The sequence below is a fragment of the Eriocheir sinensis genome, chromosome 17 (genome assembly GCF_024679095.1).
Source record: "Eriocheir sinensis breed Jianghai 21 chromosome 17, ASM2467909v1, whole genome shotgun sequence".
Lineage (NCBI taxonomy): Eukaryota > Metazoa > Arthropoda > Malacostraca > Decapoda > Varunidae > Eriocheir > Eriocheir sinensis.
Window position 1 is genome coordinate 14,095,361 of NC_066525.1, and position 20,741 is coordinate 14,116,101.

General features: G+C 41.5%; 2 protein-coding genes across 8 annotated transcripts in view; one reads left to right on the plus strand and one right to left on the minus strand.

Moving 5' to 3' along the window:
• Positions 1-17,897, plus strand: part of LOC126999986 (RNA-binding protein 24-like) — a 101,942-nt gene extending 84,045 nt beyond the window's left edge. Inside the window, exons 4-5 of one of the 2 annotated variants that reach the window (XM_050863335.1) lie at positions 6,283-6,551; positions 7,223-17,897. In XM_050863335.1, coding sequence (XP_050719292.1) covers positions 6,283-6,551; positions 7,223-7,383 — 430 coding nt within the window. In that variant the 3' untranslated portion in view covers positions 7,384-17,897. The remainder of the gene's footprint in view (positions 1-6,282; positions 6,552-7,222) is intronic. The other variant, XM_050863336.1, reaches the window with a different exon arrangement.
• The window catches only part of LOC126999980 (cholesterol transporter ABCA5-like), a 50,756-nt gene continuing 44,472 nt past the window's right edge, over positions 14,458-20,741 (minus strand). For all 6 annotated transcript variants that reach the window (XM_050863313.1, XM_050863316.1, XM_050863315.1 and 3 more), the window contains exon 33: positions 14,458-19,594. In XM_050863313.1, coding sequence (XP_050719270.1) covers positions 19,452-19,594 — 143 coding nt within the window. In that variant the 3' untranslated portion in view covers positions 14,458-19,451. The remainder of the gene's footprint in view (positions 19,595-20,741) is intronic.

Below are 20,741 nucleotides of genomic sequence, written 5' to 3' on the forward strand. Positions count from 1 at the left end.
GTAGCGACACGAGCCCAGGGACGTTCCGATCTGCCCCGCTGCTTCTTCCTCACGTTCTCCTCCTCCTCCTCCTCCTCCTCCTCCTCCTCATTTTAATAACCTGTCTCCTCCTCCTTCGCTCACGGTCACAACGAGTCTCTCCTCAGTGTGTTCTCTTCCTCATTTTCTTTTCTTTTTCCATCAAAGTTAGCATTTAAATCATCATCATCATTTTCCTCTATTTCTTCTTTTTTCCTCTGCCTCTTTTGTCGTCGTCCTCCTCCTCCTCCTCCTCCTCCTCCTCCTCCTCCTCCTCCTCTCACGACAAGTATTTCCAAAGGTCACAAAGGAGATGAGTCGGGTTCTCATGAGTGTTATTCGCGTTCATGGTACAAAAAAACTCGTCACACTCTCACTCGCCCATCAAAACTACCCATGGCAATACTAACTCAACCTCTACCAAAGCCTTATCAAACGTGGATATGAAAGCCCAGAAACGTTTGAGGATAAGGGCTTTTCCTTGTCAAACTATTCGTAGGCCTTAACACTATCCATAGAAATACAACCTCTACAAAAGTCTTATCAAATGTGGGAGTGTTAGCCCCGAAATGCGTGAGAGTACAGACCTTTCCTTGTCAGACTAATCTTAGGCAATTAAAACTATCCATAGAAATACAGCCTCTACAAAAGTCTTATCAAACGTGGATGTGGAACCCCAGAAATGTTTGAGAGTACGGACCTTTCCTTGTCAAACTAAGCCTAGGCTACTAAAACTACCCATGGAAATACTAACACAACCTCTATGAAAGCCTTACCATACGTGGATGTGAAAGCCTCGGAATGAATGAGCATAAGGGCCTTTCTTCATCAAATTAACTAACTAACACTATACTAACATAACACTGACACAACCTAGCCTTCTAAAACTATCCATGGAAATACTAACACAACCTCTACAAAACCTTACCAAACGGGGGTGTGAAAGCCTCGAAATGAATGAGCATAAGGGCCTTTCTTCATCAAATTAACTAACTAACACTATACTAACATAACACTAACACAACCGATACTAACACAACCTCAACAAATTCGTACCAAACGTGGATGTGAAAGCTTCGAAATGAATGAGAATGAGGGCCTCTCTTCATCAAATTAACTAACACTACTAACACAACCTTTACTAACACAACCTCTACGAACACCTTATTCAACGTACGTGTGTAAGCTCCGAAATGTTTGGGAATATGGGCAGCGGGTGGCGGAGGGAGGAATGGGCAGATAGAGCTAGGAACCCTTTTATCTCCCACATTCCTGTCCGTGTCACAACATTAGCATTGCCCAAGAAAATGGTCCCGCGCTAGCCAAGAAGCTTTCTGCTCGCTCCTCAGGACTCATGGTCGGGCTTATGGGTGTGTGTCGCTGCGGGGGGAGAGAGAGAGAGAGGGAGGGAGAGTGAAGGGGGGAGAAGGGAGGGTCACGATTCAAGATATTCTCCCCCCAACATCTTCCTGCTCCTCCTCCACCTTCTTCGTGTTCTCATCTCATCTCCTCTTTCTTCTTCTCCTGCTTCTTTTCGTGTTTCGTATTCCTCTCTCTGTTCCTCTTTCTCGTTTTGTGTCGTTCTTTTCTCTCTCTGCTTCTCTGTGTACTCTTCTTCCTTCTCCTCCTCCTCCTTTTCCTTCTTCATTCTTTTCCTCCGTGTCTCCCTCTACGTTCCTCTTTCTCTTCTTCCGTGCCCTCATCCTTTGCTTCTTTCATTTCTTCCTCCATTTCCTCCTCTCTGTTCCTCTTTCTCCCTTACCATATCCTCTCTCTGCTCCTCTGTGTGTCCTCGTCCTCGTCCTCCTCGTCCTCCTCCTCCAGGGCTTAGGGCGTCACGGTGTGCTATTGCCAGGTCGACGCTTCACACCCACCTTCGCCTCCTCGCCTTGTCCTCACACCTCCCAGTCTTAGTAATGCTCCTCCTTGCGTCACTTTCTCCACGTAGCTACTTAGATAAACACTCCCCTCCCTCTCTCTCTCTGTCTCCCTCTCTCTAGCCTTCCTCTTACACACTCATTCCCACTCGCTTTCCTTTTAGCTACCTCACGTGCCCACTCACTCACTCGCATCGTGTCCTCCACTCTCCTCTCGTCTTTCTCCTATAGTACATACTCGTTCCCAGCACTTCTCTCTAACCTTCCTTTCTCACACACCTCACTCGTTCTTCCACTCTTTTCCCCTCTCCCATTTTCTCTCGTATTTCTCCCTCCCGCATACTCGTTTCCTCCATGCACTCGCTTTTCCTGGTCTACTCTCTCACTTCTCTCCCCATATACCTTCTCATATCTCATTTCTCCCTCGCCTCCTCCTCTTGCTTATCATTCTTATTCACTCATTCACTCACTTACTCATTTTCCTGCTTGTCCTTTTACTCGCAACTTCTGGCCTCCCACTTTTTTATTTTATTTTATCGTCTTCCTCTCACTCCTTCACACGTTCGTTCTCCCACTCGCTTTCTCTATTCCTACCTTCACACTTTCCCTCTCACTTTCTTACCTGCCCCCACCTGTTTACTCATTATTTTTTTCCCTCTCAGTTCACTCGCAATCCTGCCCAGGTGAAATAAACCGCCGGTGTCACGTCACGAGTGCAGTGAATGTGTCGTTTGTTGTTATTATTATTGTTGTTGTTGTTGTTGTTGTTGTTGTTGTTGTTGTTGTTGTTGATGTTGTTTCTCTTCTTCCTTCTTCTTTGCCTTCTTGTTGCTCCTGTTCTTGTTCTTCTCGTTCTTGTTCTTGCTCTTCTTATTATTATTACTTAATCATCATCATCATCATCATCATCATCATCAGCAGCAGCAGCAGCTTACCCCTAATAGCTACGTACAGTTGACAAGTGACTGAGTGGTTAATGAACTGAAATGATGAAGGAGAGAGAGAAAAAAAATCATTACCATTGATTAATTCTGATAAACACATTGCGTTCACTCCCTCATTGAACACTACTCCATCCTCCCCCCTCTCCTTCAACCCTCCCTCCACTCCTTCCCTCTCCCCGAACTCTCCCTTCCCTTCCTTCCCTTCCCCCTCTATCCTCCTCCAATCCTTCCCTCTCCCCGACCCCTCCCTCCCCTACCTTCCCTTCTTTCATCCTCCTCCCCTTCCTCTCTCCTGTCCTTTCCTCCCTCTCGCCGACCCCTCCCTCCCCTTCCCTCTCTTCTCCACTCATTGACCTCTCACGTCCTTCCTCCCCTTTCCTTCCTTCCCCCCGTCCCTTTTTTTTATCCCTCCAATTTCGTTCTCCCTTCCCTCCTCTTCACCTGTTGAACTGCGTAATGAGAGAGAGAGAGAGAGAGAGAGAGAGAGAGAGAGAGAGAGAGAGAGAGAGAAATGTGTCGTGGTGAGGTGGAATAGAATTGATTTGGCGGGAAAACTGATTGATGTGGCGGAGATTAGAGGTCAGAAAGGGGAGGAGAGAAGCAATGGAGTACAACTGACAGGGATTAAATGGCTGGTAAAATTTATAATGATGGTGAACACGAGGACAGAAGGAAAGAAAATAAAAAAAAAACATAGAAGAGAGGTTGCAAAAATACGAGCCATGGAAATCAGTTAAAAAAAAAAAAAATGAATGGTATTGGCGAGTGAGAAGAAAAGAGAAAGGGAAGTTAAAGATATATAAGAAAAAAAAAATGAATTAGAAAAAAAGAATGACATGGATTGGAAAAATGGAAAATAAGAGTGATGGGAATAGGGAAAGAAGTGACTAGGATAAGGAGGAGGAGGAGGAGGAGGAGGAGGAGAGAAACTTTAGGATATTTACGTGGGTTCAGTTGACGTGGTGGTGGTGATGGTGGTGATGGTGATGACGGCGGTGATGGTGGTGGCGGTGGTGGAGTGGGGATTGAAATGGGTGGTTGCCTTCTCTCCTTCCCTCTCCTCCTCCTCCATCCCCTCCCCTCCCCTCCCCTCCCCTCCCCCTCCCCCCCTCCCCCTCACCCCCCACGCAGGTGTTAGCGTTAAGTACTATTGATTATTGGCGTAGGATCACCTGCAGGCGAGAGAGAGAGAGAGAGAGAGAGAGAGAGAGAGAGAGAGAGAGGCAATAGTTTTAGAGGGACGAAAGAGTCATTATGAGGAGGATAATTGCCCCGTATATAGCTTTCTCTCTCTCTCTCTCTCTCTCTCTCTCTCTCTCTCTCTCTCTCTCGAATATCTACATTGAAAATAAAATCAGAGTAAATGAGAGAGAGAGAGAGAGAGAGAGAGAGAGAGAGCGAGAGAGAAATGGGGGGGGGGGGGGGGCGTGAGAGGCAAGTCTCCTGTAATTGTTAGTCATGAATTTTACAGGTTGTCACGGTCCTGCCTGCCTGCCTGCCTGCTCTCTCTCTCTCTCTCTCTCTCTCTCTCTCTCTCTCTCTCTCTCTCTCTCTCTCTCTCTCTCTCTCTCTCTCTCTCTCTCTCAAAAAAAATCCCAAACATTGTACAGCATTGTGTCGATCACCGTACTGTTTCGCCTCCTCCTCCTCCTCCTCCTCCTTGGGAACGTAGGAGGCAAGGAAGGAGGGGAAAGGAGTGGGGGAAAGGTATCGGCTTATGGAGGAATTAAGATATAGAAGATACGGAAGAATGAAAATAAAAGGAAGAAAGAAAGAGAAGAGTGAGAGAGGGGAAGGAAGATAAGGAGGAGGAAGAGATGATAGCGTAAGATATATATAGAAGATAGATAGGAAGGAAGGAGGGAGAGAAGGGTGATAAAGAAGAATGAGAGAGAGAGAGAGAGAGAGAGAGAGAGAGAGAGAGAGAGAGAGAGAGAGTGTGTGTGTGTGTGTGTGTTTGTAGCTAGATAAAGAGGAAGAGAGGGTAGCGTGACGAAGGGAGGTTGCCGGGGTAGCAGCCAGCGCCGAGTCGTCAGGTGATGCTGAATATTGCATGCTAGTTTGATCATAACCCTCCCCACCCCACCCCCTTCTCCCTGCCCTTCCCCACCCCACCTGCTCCTCCCTCTCTCCCTCTCCCTACCCCCTAGCTCTCCCTCTGCCGCAGCGGGAGGAAGGGGGAGAGAAAAGTGGTGAGGGGATATAGGGGAAGGGCGTGGGAGGAAGGTAGGAAGGGCTTAGTCAATGGTGGCGTGGGTTGGGAAGGAGGTGGAAGGGAAGGGAAGGAAATGGGACGGTATAGGTCTAGATAAGGAGGGGAAGGAATGGAGGAAAGAAAGGGAGGAAAGCAGGATGAATGGGTGTTTGTATAATTGTTTCTTACCATTTTTCTTCTATTCCTTCCCTTTTTTTTATATCATGTGTTGGTTAGAAGATGGGGTGAACAACGTAGTAAGAGAAAAAAGAAGTAGGAGTAGTAGTAGTAGTAGTAGTAGTAGTAGTAGTAGTAGTAGTAGTAGGCAATTATTGATTTATCTGTCATCGTCTGTTTGTGTGTTTACCTTCGCCATACCTGGTATTACGTGCGTTAGTATTTTTTTTAACCTTCGCGGTGGAGTGTGTTTCGTTCTGAAGTAACACCTGTGGTGGGCGCTTTTACCTGTGGTGGAGGTGGAGGTGGCGGTGGTTGCGGGGGTGGGGAGGTATATGGGGAAGGTAGCATTGCTGTGGGTGGTGGTGGTGGTGATGAGAGGGTGGGGGACATGAGAACAGTGATCGATAGCCTTAGATCTGTTGGTGGTGCTGGTGGTGGTGTATGAGCGTTCCTTTGTTATGGTGGTGGTGGTGGTGGTGGGAGTTAGTGTTCACCAGTTCGCATCCCTCCCATGTACCCTCTTCGTCGCTCGCCTTCTACGGGATCTCGCGTGTGTGTGTGTATGTGTGTGTGTGTGTGTGTGTGTGTGTGTGTGTGTGTGTGTGTGTGCGTGCGCGCGTGTGTGTGTGTGTGTGTGTGTGTGTGTGTGTGTGTGTGTGTGTGTGTGTGTGTGTATTGCGTCAGTCTATACGAGAATCTTCTTGAGAATTCTCTACCTTCAAATAAGCTTATCGCCCTTTGAGGAGTGTGTGTGTGTGTGTGTGTGGGGGGGGGGAATAGAAAGAATTACAGGGATGGAATGGCAGAGGTACTAATTAATTAGAATGAGTGATAGTGTTTATAATAACAATAAAAATAAAATCGTCAAGAATTTATGGAACATATTATTATCACATAATTATCTCTCTCTCTCTCTCTCTCTCTCTCTCTCTCTCTCTCTCTCTCTCTCTCTCTCTCTCATTTCGATTAGATACTGTGAAAAGGGAGAATGAAGGAGTGGGTGTATTGCGCTCCATATCCTCAGTGTGTGTATTGGATTATTAAAAGTTGTTTTCTCTTCTCTCTTCAGGATGCATCATAACTACATTTACCACCCGTCCTACCTGCCCACGGCGGCGGGTCTGCTCCCGGTATCACACTCTGCCCTCAACCCGACGGCCGCCGCGCTCTCGGCCTCGCAGCAGGCCTACTTCGATTACACGAGCGCTGCTGCAGCCGCCGCCTCGTACCCCGCCACCTATCAGACCGCTGCCGCCACGGGGATCGAGCCGTATGCCGCCGCTGCCGCCGTGTCTGCAGGTGAGCTGCAAGCAGGGCGAGCAGCAGCAGCACACCAAGGTGGGGCCAGACAAACGCACGAGCATGGGTGGGACGGAGTACTGACCTGATTAGTTGGCAAAGCTTTGTTTCCAAACACTTCCTGATCGTGCACAACCCAGTTTGTCAGCTCTTTGATTAAGGAAGCATGGGAAATGTTTCCTTTTGTTTTCCTGCAAGTGGAGCATCATGTGAAATAATGCAGTCTTCCACTCCATTCTCCATTAAGGGAAAACTATGACAACCTTTAATTGTACAAATTAGAAAATGCTTGGCGGTACACCACAACCCACTGGCTTAGTGAACGCCTGGCCCTGAGACAACAGTACAGTGACTGCTGTGTTTGCCTGGACGTGACCATGTTTGTCATTTTTAATGTATGATAGTTGTTTGACAACCACACGTTAGTTTATGAATCAGTCACACATACTAATGTAGTTTGTTTGAACACTCACTTCTCTCAGCAATTTCATCTGCTGTGAGTTACTTTTGCGTGAGATGTGTGTGTGTGTGTGTGTGTGTGTGTGTGTGTGTGTGTGTGTGTGTGTGTTTAGCTGTGTGAAGCAGTATTAAGCATGTATGTTCCCACATTTTTTTTTATTATGAAAAGGTTTGCAGTTATAGATTATGTATTTACACCAGAAGTTTTCCTTTGAGTCTCTTGGTAGATAACGATGTCCTCTTCGTTGCAGCCTCAGCTATGTCCCAGTACGCCGCCGCGGTACCGGGCTACTCGTGGTCCCTACCGCCCGCAGCCACTGCCGCCGCCGCCGCCGCTGCAGCCGCCGGTACCATGCAAATGTCGCCCTACCAAGCCGCTCAGCCCCAGCTTCAAGAAGCTCGCATGCAGTAGCCTCACTCGCAGTATAGTGATGTGTGTGCGTATGTGTGTGTGCGCGGGCGCTGCTCCCTACATTATGAAAAGCCTGGTACAGCCTGCAAATACAAGGTTTAACTTCCAGGCTTCTGCCACTCTGGTTGTGAACACTTGCCGATCCCCCTCTCCCTCACATCTCCGCCTCGCCCAACCCGCCCAATACCCTCCCTCCGGCGCGGGGCAGCGAGTCGCGGGCGTGGGCGTGCGAGGACGTGCGTGTCGCCAGGCCGCGTTGGACACTCACACGCACGAGCCTCGGGGACGTCGGTGTTCATGACAATCTCCCGGCGGGATCATGATGGTGATCTCAGATACAACGTTCGTAGTCAAAGGAAAGGGGAAATATTTGTTTACGTAGTGTTCTTTTTTACAGATTAATTCGACATAGACTATTGCATTCAACGAATATATTTTTGGGAGGTCTTTCGTCATGGAAGTAACATTTTATACAGCACATCTAAAGAAAACAACATTTCATCGCATAAACTGTTTATCAGTAAAGAAAAAATTCAGGGAAATATCAGCGGCTTAGACAAGTCAAGGCCTCACTCAAAGGTTTGCGTGGGCCGCGAGAGAGCTCGAAGCAGTGGCGGCCATCATGTGAGGCAGGGAGGAAGCGGAGAGGACGGCCGCAGCGTAAATAGTAGATAAGTAGCCTACACCATCTCCCAGTGTCTATTTGCGATCAGTGACGATTGGTAGAAGAGTGGTGAATATATTTTTTTGTTGATCATGTTATTGTTACCATTTAATTTTAATGTAGAGGTACAGCATAGCAAAACTTGCCGAGAGCATTGGTCCATGATTCCTGGCTGGTTCCGATTCATCCATGATTCTGGTTCCTGGCTGGTCTGTTCAGTCCAGGCTCTGGGTCTGGTTCTAGGGCTTTGGTCCCCTGGCTGGCTCTTTCCTATCACGGGCTGTGGCCCATCCTATGTTTCCCAGGGCCTAATGGCGTCTTTTGTTCTGGATATGTATTTGATTCCTTGTGCCGTTGTGGATGGCCTGAACTGGGGCCGATCCTCAGGAACTGAGATGTTTACAGAACCACTTAAATAAATATTTTGATTTTCCGAAGTGCCTTACAAGATAAATGAGAAGTGGCTGACTTCTGCTACAACAACTTAGTTTTGTCATTGCTCCACACCCACAGTGTAGCATTGAAATAAATCTGCATACCAATGGCACAACCGCAGCTGTGTTGTTGACTCTTCTTTTAATGAAATGGTAAAATTTCAGAATTATACACCCAATTCAAGATGGCTGACCTAACCGCCAAACACGATAGATACAGACCTATCGCCGCTTGTAGATTTTTTTTTAAGATCTCAGAAACGTGTAATTTTTTTAAAGAATCGGTCATCACCTTGAAAATTATCACCTTAAGCCTAAGAACCAACCACCAGAATGAGTTGGGTGTAATTCCAAATAAAGGAACCTATATTGAGAACTACGTCTTGATACCACTCTTTGGCTATGAAAATTCATACTTAGTTTGTTTGTTCTGATTTACAGCCATTGAAACTGTAAGACTACTGAAGCCAAACTATCCATGTGCCTTCAGCAGTAAGCCAGCAATGGGGCAGAACTGTCTGAGTGTTGGAAATTCCACTCTACATTCCTGTTCCCCTGATGAGGCCAGCCAGCTGTTCTGTGATCATCACTTGACCATCTTAAGAGACCCAGACAGTAAAACTGGAGTTTAATTTGTATGTGGAGGAAGGTGGTTAACTAATAAAAGACAAGAATACCAAACATAAAAACAACAACAGCTTTTTTCCCTTCACAATATGATGCCACAACTAAAATGAAGTATTTTTTGCAAAATTTCCACTGCTTTGATAAAAATACTGATGTATATAATTAAACTTCAGTTTTACACCCATCCCATCAGTTTTTCATTCAATTGTTTCTTAGGCCAGCAGCCACGACGAAAATTGGCAAGATGTGTACTTTCCTTGGGCTTGTAAGCATTTGCTCTTAGCAGTAAAGGGGAAAGGTTGCATGGCTGTGGCAGGACTCTCTTTGTATTGAAGTAAGGCTAAAAATTTGGACATATGAATGAAAATTCTTCATTTTAATTTATAAAACTTTTTACTTGCCATTTTTTTACTATAGGTACTCACTTCCAGATGATCACCTAGTTATGATATTACAAAGCTTATATACTTGTCTTTTTTCATATTTTATGAGATTTGATTCCATATCTGAGAGTTCTCTATTTCCTGGAACTAGTGATATGTTTATAACTTTTCCTCATTACATCATTATCATGTAAAGAATAGATATTTTGTTAATAGCACTTAGTTATTTGATAATCTGTACCTACTCATGTAGCATACCTAGGCCACCTGTCATTATTCATAATTTAAGTAGATCATAAGATTATCCTAAGTGCTTATGTGTAGTATTGAAACTTAGCCGTAGGAGTGCCTAGACCCTGCATACTGTGGTCCTCTTGGCAACATGCTAACTGGTCTGATACCTGGTAGGTATTTCAGCAATCTTCATGCATTGCTCTTTGAAGGCCTTCAGAAATGAATGTACTGAACTATGCAGTGGCCAGCCTGGCATCACCAAAAATGCCCTGCCATTTCAAGGTCAGAAGCATGACTGTCATGATGATTTGCAGGTTTCCAAACTACACAGAAGCAGACAAAGTATTTTAAGGTACTAGTTGAGCAAGCTAAGATACATTGGTATGTATGTATTTAGGATATAACTGAGTAGATTACATTTAGTAAAATTATGATACCCTCAAGTTTAAGTAAGTCGGCTTTGCCAAGCAATAGTCAGGATTAAGTATTATATATTAATGTCTTTTTATATATTATTTACATGAGAAAATGTATAAAGCTTCCCTAGAGAGGGATGTTATTCTGTAACATCTAGTCAGAATCTCTGCATCAGTGTCAAGCCTGTGCCATACGTTGCTCAGCCTCTCTGGCCCCGGAAGGTGTTTACATGTCACTTGACTGCAGCACCTCTCACAAGCTGAAATACCTGTCGCCAAAGTTATTCCCTTGTGAACAGCTGTGAGCCTTGTTGGACACACAGCTTTGCCATAAAATGGCATTCATGGCTGTTGCCTATCACAATATTAATGCCTTAAAGGGAACTGTTCATAATCATGGGAGCAGTTTTCTAAGTAAATGTTTGGGCTAAAGTTCTTTAATGGTTCAGTTTAGATCAGCCAAAAGAGATTTATTGGAGTTAGATCTTTAGAAATCTTGAAACCTTACCATTCATGTAACTTATTAATACATTAATTTTATGACACCTGAATTTAAAAAAGAATGGCATTCATTTTCTGTTGCTCCATTGCTAACTGGTGCAGCAAATTTGGATGCTTACCTAACAGATTTTGTCTGATTTTTTTATATTAATTTTAACAAATTTAATATCTACCTTTGCTGTTATGAAACTGAAAATACATATGTAGTATACAGATATGTACAGCATATAATTACTTCATTAGCATAAGCCAACATCTTTTACAGAATGGTTTCAAATTTCCATTTATGTCAATCACTTATTTTCTAATACCAGAGTTGGGCACTACAAATACAAATGCAAGCCACAGCCTCAGTTTCCTTATTTATTGGCTGGATACCATTAGAGGATTTTATTAAGTTCAGAATGAGATTTCCATAATAAAGGGGTTCACAATACAGTTATATCTTTATTTTTTCTATTCTGGCAAACTTTATAAAATCACTTGTAAGCCAGCATAGTGGAATAAGATGTTATCTTTGTAAAAGAATAACCAGAAATTATTTCTAACCCTTTGATTACAAAAATGTGACCCTAAACATAATGAACTTTTTAATGGTATCCAGAATAAAAGAATAACATGATGTGGCTTGCATTTGTGTTGTGATGCTCAGCTTTGTCTAATGCCAATGGTATTAAGAGATTGATTTAAAATTCCCGTCTACATCAGTCGCTGAATAGTTGTTACCAAAGAATGAATATCTTAAGCTGCACCGCCAGATTTGGGACAGAACAACTAATACTAGTGGAATTTTGGTGTACAAGTGATTGATATTTATCAGTGCATGTGCAAACCTTTGAAGCAGCTCTCTTTGATGCCATGAGTAAAGGGCCAGAAATATCACAGCACTAGAGTTATATTTACAAAAGACAAAACTTGGCAATAGGGGTAAACAGAAAGGATCTGTGCCTGCCCTATCATTTATCTAGTCAAGAAGTGTAATGCCTTTAGCTCACATGTACAGTACAGGTTGCCTTATAAGTGCCTTGGATTTACATGATTGTATGCAGCTTTTGAGACAGGAGGTTTTGGAAGAGAAAAATAAGTGGAAGTAGATTTTATTGTAGTTGTAGAAATAGATAACCACTCACAATGAAGACTTGTACTTCCAGTAGTACCGTTTACTGTGGCTTCTTAGCAAAGTCAGCCAATTAAGGTATGTGATGATGAACAGAAATACTGACTGAGTAAAGGTGAACACAATCAACAAATAAAAATTATGTCTGAAAGGGAGGAGTTACTTGGGATCTATAAGACGCACAAACATGCCTTACTGATATATTTCCATCAATATTTTTAATTAATAGCCTTTGTTGCAATGCATCTACTTTGTTGAAATTAACTTGCATTATTGTCTTAATAGATTGATTTCATATACAGCTTTGCAAGTCAATAGAGCCTAAGGAAAACACACATGGTGGCACTGAGATTAACAAAACATACAAAGGCAGGTCAATCAAGAGGTTGTTGTAGGATTTGAATGTTTTTAGTACCAATGTGAAATTCTATATTGTACAGATGCAGACAAAAGTGAGTTTATGGTTCTCAGTCATCAAGTTGTGCCACTATTGTGACTGCCAGACACCACGATAGATAATGGCGATAGCTCAGCAAAAAAACCTGAGTGTATGCCCACTTACATCTCATGGCTGTTTAGCTAATACACATGAACTGTTGGTTGGTCATTGCTTGTTGCAGCTCAGTATGGTTTCATTTAGGTAGGAATGCTACTTCCAACATTACACAGACAATAGTTACAACAGTGCTAGTTTATGGATGGGTTTCAGTTTATCCATCATTGTTTCATGCAAATATTTTGTCTTGCAGTTGTGTAAATAATAATTAAAATGATGAACAATACAAAATTATGCACTAACAGCATGCTAGAACAAGTTAGTGTGCAGTTTCCTGATTTTCGCAAGGCTTTCAGAACCACAATGTCAGCACACATGAGGCCATGCACATGTATTGATCAAGTAGCATCAGTAAGCTCTATTTCCATCAATTTACCAAAGTTTATGTGATTTTTCTTTCACTCATATATTCTTTATTCTTTGATTTTCCTCCTTTTGTGGTACAATGTTAAGAGTCTGCCACCACCGGAAATTCATAATTTTACAAATTTTGAGAAGTTCATTGTATTTGGCAATTAGTTTTAATTATAAATACTTAGTCTAATGTAACCTCCATGCAGTCACATGCTTTTTAATGCATCCTTAGTTGATAGTACCAGCTTCTTCCTCCTAGGGATACATAAGCAGATAGTTTCCGTCAGATATCTAACACTAAGCAAGGCTTTTGCAAAACCTGACTGTAGCATAAATATAAACCATAGTGTGTAATATTTAAATCAGTTCAAGTTAACTACAACTGTTAGAAAAAGAATCAAGGAATCCCTTAATTATTTTCATTTCTATTAAAGCATATCAACCATGTTATTTGACATGAATGTGTTGACAAAAAAATAGCGTGACGACAGTTTTATGGAGTGATGGTAATGCAAGAGTTAGTGCCTTTTAAAGTATAGTCTGGAAACGTTCACTGTCTTGTTAGAGAAGACTGAACGTTTTTGTAAGAACTTCAATAAGGTTAATCAAAGTTAAGGTCTTATACAAAACATACAGTGCCTTTTTGAGAGTAACTTTTACAATTTCTAAAGTGGATGTATGTCATGTAAAAATGTTGTGTAGTATTAACAGTTGTGTCTCAGACAGGAGAGAACACATTTGGGCAGTCCGTTTAGACTGTCATGTTCTAGGGATTTCAGTCACCTTGCCTTTTATATATATATATATATATATATATATATATATATATATATATATATATATATATATATATATATATATATATATATATATATATATATATATATATATATATATATATATATATATATATATATATATATATATTTCAGGTATACAAGGGCATTATATTAGCTCATTAATTTAATTTTCATAGAATCTAAGATGCATATGCAGTATAGTATATAAAGAAATTTAATTATGTATTTATTGTTACATTATACTGTTATCAACTTTGTAGCCATATTTCTTTGCACAAAATTGGACCACTTAAAAATGCATTTGCTTGACCCTTGTCCTTGATAGGTTACAGTGAAAGTAGAAAACTGGATTTCAGGTTGCCAAAATGTCTCGGCCAAGAGTCAGCTGGGCAGTATTTAGGGTACAGGTTGTTATGCAGCATCCCTGGTGCCCTACACATTTATTTATTTATTATTTTTTTTACGTTTGTCTATGGCACTGGTAGGCTTTCTTGGTGAGACCTGATGGTCGGTCCTGGCCTGTTGTGGCACAGGCAAGTGTTTATAGTGGTGCCATCTTGTTTGGCTCATGCTGCCCCCCGGAGCTTATCATTGACCCTCTCCTTTACAGAGAATCTAGAGTCTGGGTTGATAGATGGTTTTTTGGACAACATGTGGGCAGTCTTAGGCCAATTCCTGGCCTGGAGGAAGGGTAAGGTAATTATAAAATCTTTGATATATATAGGGCGGTCAGTCATCACTGCAGATTCAAATTTCTGAATGGCTTGATTGGATAGAGGATTGTTGTCCAGTATGATAATGCCTTCAGCTTCAAGATGAAGGTATTTAGAGGTGCTTTGATTGGTCATGTGGGTAGCACAACAGGTACTGCACTTCTATAAATACAAATGCAGTACTTCTACTTTACATGGGGAGAAACACAAAACAGAAATGGGTGCCATTGCTTTGCCATCACTATCATGGGAAGGGATAATCATAGCAAGACAAGTATTAATACATATATCTTTATTTGGGCGGCATTTTGATTCTAATGTGAATCATCTTCCGCCATAAAAATATCATAGAATCTGACACACAAATATTATACATTACTTAAATAGGATAAAATGTCTAAAAAACAAATATAAAATGAAAACATGTCATCTGTGGAAGTTTGGGAGTATTACTAACCATTAAATTAAGTAGTGACACTATGTGAGTGACATACCATGTGTATGAGTTTGATTTAATGTTTGGGGAATGGAAAAAAAAAAAAAAAAATATATATATATATATATATATATATATATATATATATATATATATATATATATATATATATATATATATATATATATATATATATTAAGTAAAAACTATTATCTCTGGGTGTGGATGTCTCCACAAATCAAATAAATTGGGAACAACATAATTGTATGACGACAAAAATATAGTCGAATCTTAAGAGCAAATTAGAGATCTGGAGGAATGCTGTGTGCATAGTGTAGGCTGTAGACGCCTAGTCAAGAGGGACTGCAGTAAGCCACGACAGGTCATCAGAGGAAGGATAAGAGAATTATAAAATCTTTGGTATATATATAGGGTGGTCAGTCTTCATTGCAGATTCAAATGGCTGAATGGCTTGATTGGATAAGAGGTTTGTTGTCTGGTATGATAATGCCTTAAGCTTAAAGATGAGGGTAGTTATAGGTGCTTTGACTGGTCATGTGGTTAGCACAACAGCTACTGCACATGTATAAATACAAATGCAGTACTGTACTTGCACTTTACTGGGCAAGTTCAGTTTGTGCATCCCACAGTAGATTTTTTATTTGGATATTTTGTAGGTATGAGGGTGGCAAAATCCATGGTAGTGAATGGCAGTGAGCTGTGAAAATGGAGGACTACCTTGAAGTACAGTTTGAGGGTGTTCACCCAAGAAATGACCGTATATTATTGATTTAAGTACATAATTGCAAGGATCTTCTAATCTAAACAATAGCAAAACACAATGTTGGACTACTAGGAAATAAAAACCTGAGTGAAAAATACCATGAAATTATTAATAAGTATCAATAAATTTACATTTTTAACGAGAAAGAAAAATGAAAATTATATTCAATCTCTCCTGGGGAGGTGCCTCACCTCGCCTCGCTTTTCGTGTGGCCACAAAAACTCGCTTTGCCGCTCTCGCTCTCTTTCTCGCTCCCTGTGTGGCCACGGCCTAATGGGGTTGACGTAAAAATGGTGTGTGTTCGTGTGTGTGTGTGTGTGTGTGTGTGTGTGGAGAGAGAGAGAATTATCAAGACTAGGCTATTGGCGACATAACCCACCGTTAACACCTCCACACACACAGACAACTGGCGCCTTGATGTCTGTCCTCATGCCAATCCTTAACGACAATCGTCAGCGTGTGTGGGGTTTCGTCTATGACGCCAAGCCTTAACCCTTTCCATCCGTGACGCAGACGTCGGTGTCACAGTATGGAAAGGGTCAAGAGAAAATGGAAGAGGATTAATTCTCTTCTAAACCTCTCAATCCTCCTCTAAATTCCTCTTAATCCTCTTCCATTTCCTCCTAAGAGGTTTAGAAGAGGACTAACGGTGACGCCGTTGGACGCCCGTCGGACGCTGACGTTGGCGTCGCCAGAGTGAAGGGGTTAAGGCAAGTCCACAAATGATTGTCCTCACAGAATCGTGATGCCAGTCCTCTGTGTGTGTGTGGGCAGCTTTAGTCTGGTAAATCGAGGGCCAAGTGCAGAAGTTATGATCCAGTTTTTAGCACTCATTTGATAACTTCATTATTAACTTTTAACCCTTAGAGTACGGATGGCAATGTATTTCTTTGGATGCTGTGCACGGGGAAAATTTAGACATTTAAAAGAGGTGGAAATGGTGTCTTTCTTCTTTGCAATAATTGTATATTCATCTAGCATATATGGTGGTGTAATAAAACTTCTCTCCTAATAATAATAAAAAAAGTTATGACAGCAGAAAATATTGCACATTTTCTTGTGGCTGTGACCCGTCAAGTGGAAGCACCCCACTCGCTCTCTCTCTCTCTCTCTCTCTCTCTCTCTCTCTCTCTCTCTCCTTGCCTCTCCCTCCTCTGTCAATGTCACTACCATAGCAGTCATCAGTCACTGTCACTTTGATTCCCCCGCGCTCTACTTCCGCCTGGAGCAGAGGAACTGCTTGACACGTCACGAGACATGACAGATGTATTCCGAACAAAAGTGGAAAATGATCTGTGGCCCTCGGTAATCCGTGCGCTGGAGACGAATGAGTGTGTATGGATGCCAGATGCCTCCACCATTCTTCTGAGTCAAGAACTGGCAGTATATTTGAAACATAGGGAGAGTAGAGTGTGATGATTATATATATGATCCCCGTATGGGTGGGGCGTGTGGTAGCGTACTAATATATATGATCGCCATAATCTAAGGGTTAAAAGGAACATGCATTAGTAGATAATGTGCAGTAGCATGATACATTGAAAAACAATTATTTCTTAATGATAACCATTGCTGAAAATCCTTCATACTATCTATGCGTATTAAATTGTAAGACACAAATGAGCTACCCTTGTTTCCACATTTACAAATTAAGTGCACACATCAACATTGAAAAACATAAATATTTTTCTTTGTTTAGTTGCTTTTAAGTGTCTTCTACTATGAAGGCTCATACCACATGAAGGTTTGTGTATATGACCACATGAAGGTTTGTGTATATGAAATTAAGGCCATGTGTCAATGTAACTTCCCACAATGGATGTGCTTGAAACTAACATGCCAGCTTTTTAGTTTGTCTTCTGGTGTACTTGCTCATCTTCTATAACACTGTAGTCACATTTCATCACAACCAAGGTCACAGCATGTGAACAATGTCTACCTTCTGTTGAGAGAAAAGGAACCACAACAAGAAATCATTCAAAATATCTTTTCCTTGATTAAGCAATGAAACTTGGACTTTGTTCCTCTTCACTCAACAGAAGATAGACAATTTAAATAATGTGACCTTTGTTGTCATTAAACAGGACTCAGTGTCATAAAAGGTGAGCAAGGGCATCAGAAGATAAACCAAAAAGCTGACATGCTAGTTTCAAGCACAACAACTTGAAACATTTATAGATTGCCACAACTGGGGCTCTAGTCTTGCTGAATTATTCAATATTCAGAGATGTATAAATCCCTCCACTTCTAATATGTAAAAATATTAAAAAACTTGAACATACTGCACTGTACAGTAGCAGCTGACATACAGGTAGACCTCGAGTTACGGCCAGGTTTGGTTCCGACAGGCAGGTCGTAAGTCAAAAAATAATAAAATAATATTCGAATGTCCCTCTGTGGCTACAACTCGGCAACATGCCAAGATGAATCAGAGCCTGGGAGAGCAAATCAGGTCATGTACCCCAGGCTTTTTTTTTTTTTTTTTTTTTTTTTTTTTTACAACAAAGACGACTCAAGGGCAACAAAATGTGTGGAAAAAAAAGCCGGCTACTCACCGCTCCCATAATAGACAAAAGTAAAAAATGGCCAAAAGAGAGGTCAATTTTGGGTGGAGAGGTGTCTTGATACACTCTTCTTTAAGGAGGTCAAGTCATAGACAGGAGGAAATGCAGACGAAGGAAGGCTGTTCCAGAGTTTACCAGTGCAAGGGATGAAAGAGTGAAGATGCTGGTTAACTCTTGCATAAGGGATTTAGACAGTATAGGGATGAGCTGGAGTAGAAAGTCGACGTGCAGTGGGGTCGGGATGCAGTTACCAAGTTCAGAAGAGCAGTCAGCATGAAAATATCGATAGAAGATAGAGAGGCAACATGGCAGCGGAATTTAAGAGGTAGAAGACTCAGTATGAGGAGGGGAGTTGATGAGACGAAGAGCCTTAGACTCCACTCTGTCCAAGAGAGCTGTTTAAGTGGTGCCCCCTCACACATGTAATGCATACTCCATACAAGGGCAGACAAGGCCCCTGCATATGGACAGCATCTGTGCGGGGGAGAAAAACTGGTAGAGATGATACAGAATGCCCAACTTCGAGGAAGCTGATTTAGTGTGAGGAAATATGAAGTTTCCAGTTGAGATTATGAGTTAAGGATAGACCAAGGATGTTTAGTGTAGAAGGTGACAGCTGAGTGTTGTCGAAGAATAGGGGATAGGTGTTTGGAAGATTGTGTAGGGTTGATAGGTGAAGAAATTGAGTTTTTGAGGCATTGAAGGACACCAGGTTCTTCTTACCCCAATCAGAAATGATAGTAAGGTCTGAGGTTAAGCATTCTGCAGCTTCCAGCCTGGAATCGTCTAGTTCCTGTTGAGTTGGCCTTCTATCAAAAGAAGTTGAGAAATGCAAAGTGGAGTCATCGGCGTAAGAATGGATAGGACAGTTTGTTTTGGAAAGATCATCAATGAAGAACAGAAAGAGAGTGGGAAATAGAGCAGAGCCCTGAGGAACACCACTATTCATACGTTTAGGGGAAGAACAGTGACCGTCTACAACAGCAGTGATAGCTCGGTCAGAGAGGAAACTGGAGATAAAGGTAGAGAGAGAAGGATAGAAACCGTAGGAGGGTAGTTTGGAAAGCAAAGATTTGTGCCAGACCCTATCAAAGGCTTTTGATATGTCTAGCGCAACTGAGAAAGTGTAAACACTACATGTTGAAACAATGCTGGAGCGTGTTTACTATTCCACATATAGACCACTATATGGGGTTACAACTCTGTGAAATGCTGATGTTTGATTTTTTTCTATTATTTGTTGGAATTCAAAATGAATGTTTTGAAAGAACATATCTTTGCCTTGGCCAGTTGTATAAAATTCTGCATTGTAAGAGTATTACTGTGTGTGTGCGTGCGTGTGTGTGTGTGCGTGTGCATGTGCATGCATGCGTGTGTGTGTGTGTGTGTGTGTGTGTCACATGTATGACAGTTACTATAATAATTAATAAACGTTTAAAAAAATAGAATACTTGTTAATCATGACCACTGAGAGACTAAGTATAATTAGAGACAAGACCCATTGTCCTCATTCACAGCCTTCACATCCTCTTTTTCATCTTCCTCTTGCTGGCGAGCAAACTGCAAGAAGACTTGTTCTAAAGTAGTCTGGCTTAGTGCATATTCGTCAATCAAACCATCACTTTTGACTGGAATAAAAGAAAAAATTTTACCTTCAATGCATTGAAGCTGACAGAAATTACAGATTTTAAACTTCCAATGAACATTTAACAATCATTCTCAAACTATGGATTGCAACCAAGAGGAGCACAACTTTGAAAATTTTGATTGGTTATGGAGACAAAACTAGCAAATACTTTCTCCATTTAAATTATTTAATTAACAAAATTAAGCAAGGGAGAAAGAGGAACAAGATTAGTATCAAAAGACACTATCAAAAAGATTATTGAAAAGCAATAAAGCTTGAGTTAAATATCAAAGGGATTAAGAAAGCAAAGGTTGGTAAAGTACTTGAGAAAGAAAAGTCAGACCTTCAAATTTTAGAGCAGCAGAGAAAATTAAGCCAAGATAAAGTGGAGAAGGAAGCAGTCAAGGTACTAAAAAGAAGTAAATCTCTGGGCAGATGTAGCTGACCAGAAGTGTGAGATAATTACAGGATTGAATGAAAACCTATGATGCTGACAAGAACGGAATGGGTAGGAGAACTGTTATTGGCTGAGTACAGCACCAATAGTCATGGAGTGTTTCAACAAGGCTCAAAAGGGGATGGAAGAAGTATTAAGTTTGTCACAAGGTAAATGAGATTATCAACAAAGCATGGAAACTAAAAGAATAGCAAGAGGCTCAAGAAGTCTGGATAAGGAAACACAAACAAGGAAGATTCTATGGTTTAAGAGCTAGTCAAGGAAGCTGAGGAGAAAATGAGCAGAGAAAAAAAGGAAGGGAAGCCAAGGTTCTATTTGAGAGTTATGGATCCAAAGGTCTAGAAGTGAAGCTGGTGGAAAGAGGAAGTAAGAAGACCAGAGTAGACAACAATGAAAAAATATAATAAAAAAATAAAATAAAATAAAGTGGCATATGCTAACCTAGATCACTTAATCTCTGCTAGGCTAGAAATCAATAATTTTGCAAGGGGAAAGTCGCCAAATACTCAGGAGAAGAGACAAGAGAGACATTACATCACCGTGTTTCCCTGCAAAGTGAAGGGGATAGAATTAAGCTGAATACCAGGAGATGCTGTCAGATATTGCCAGACTCTTACGGAAAGTGATTTAGAAAAGTGACATCATATTCTTGGTAGGTGACATAAATTGTAAAGAGCTGCACTGAGAGGAG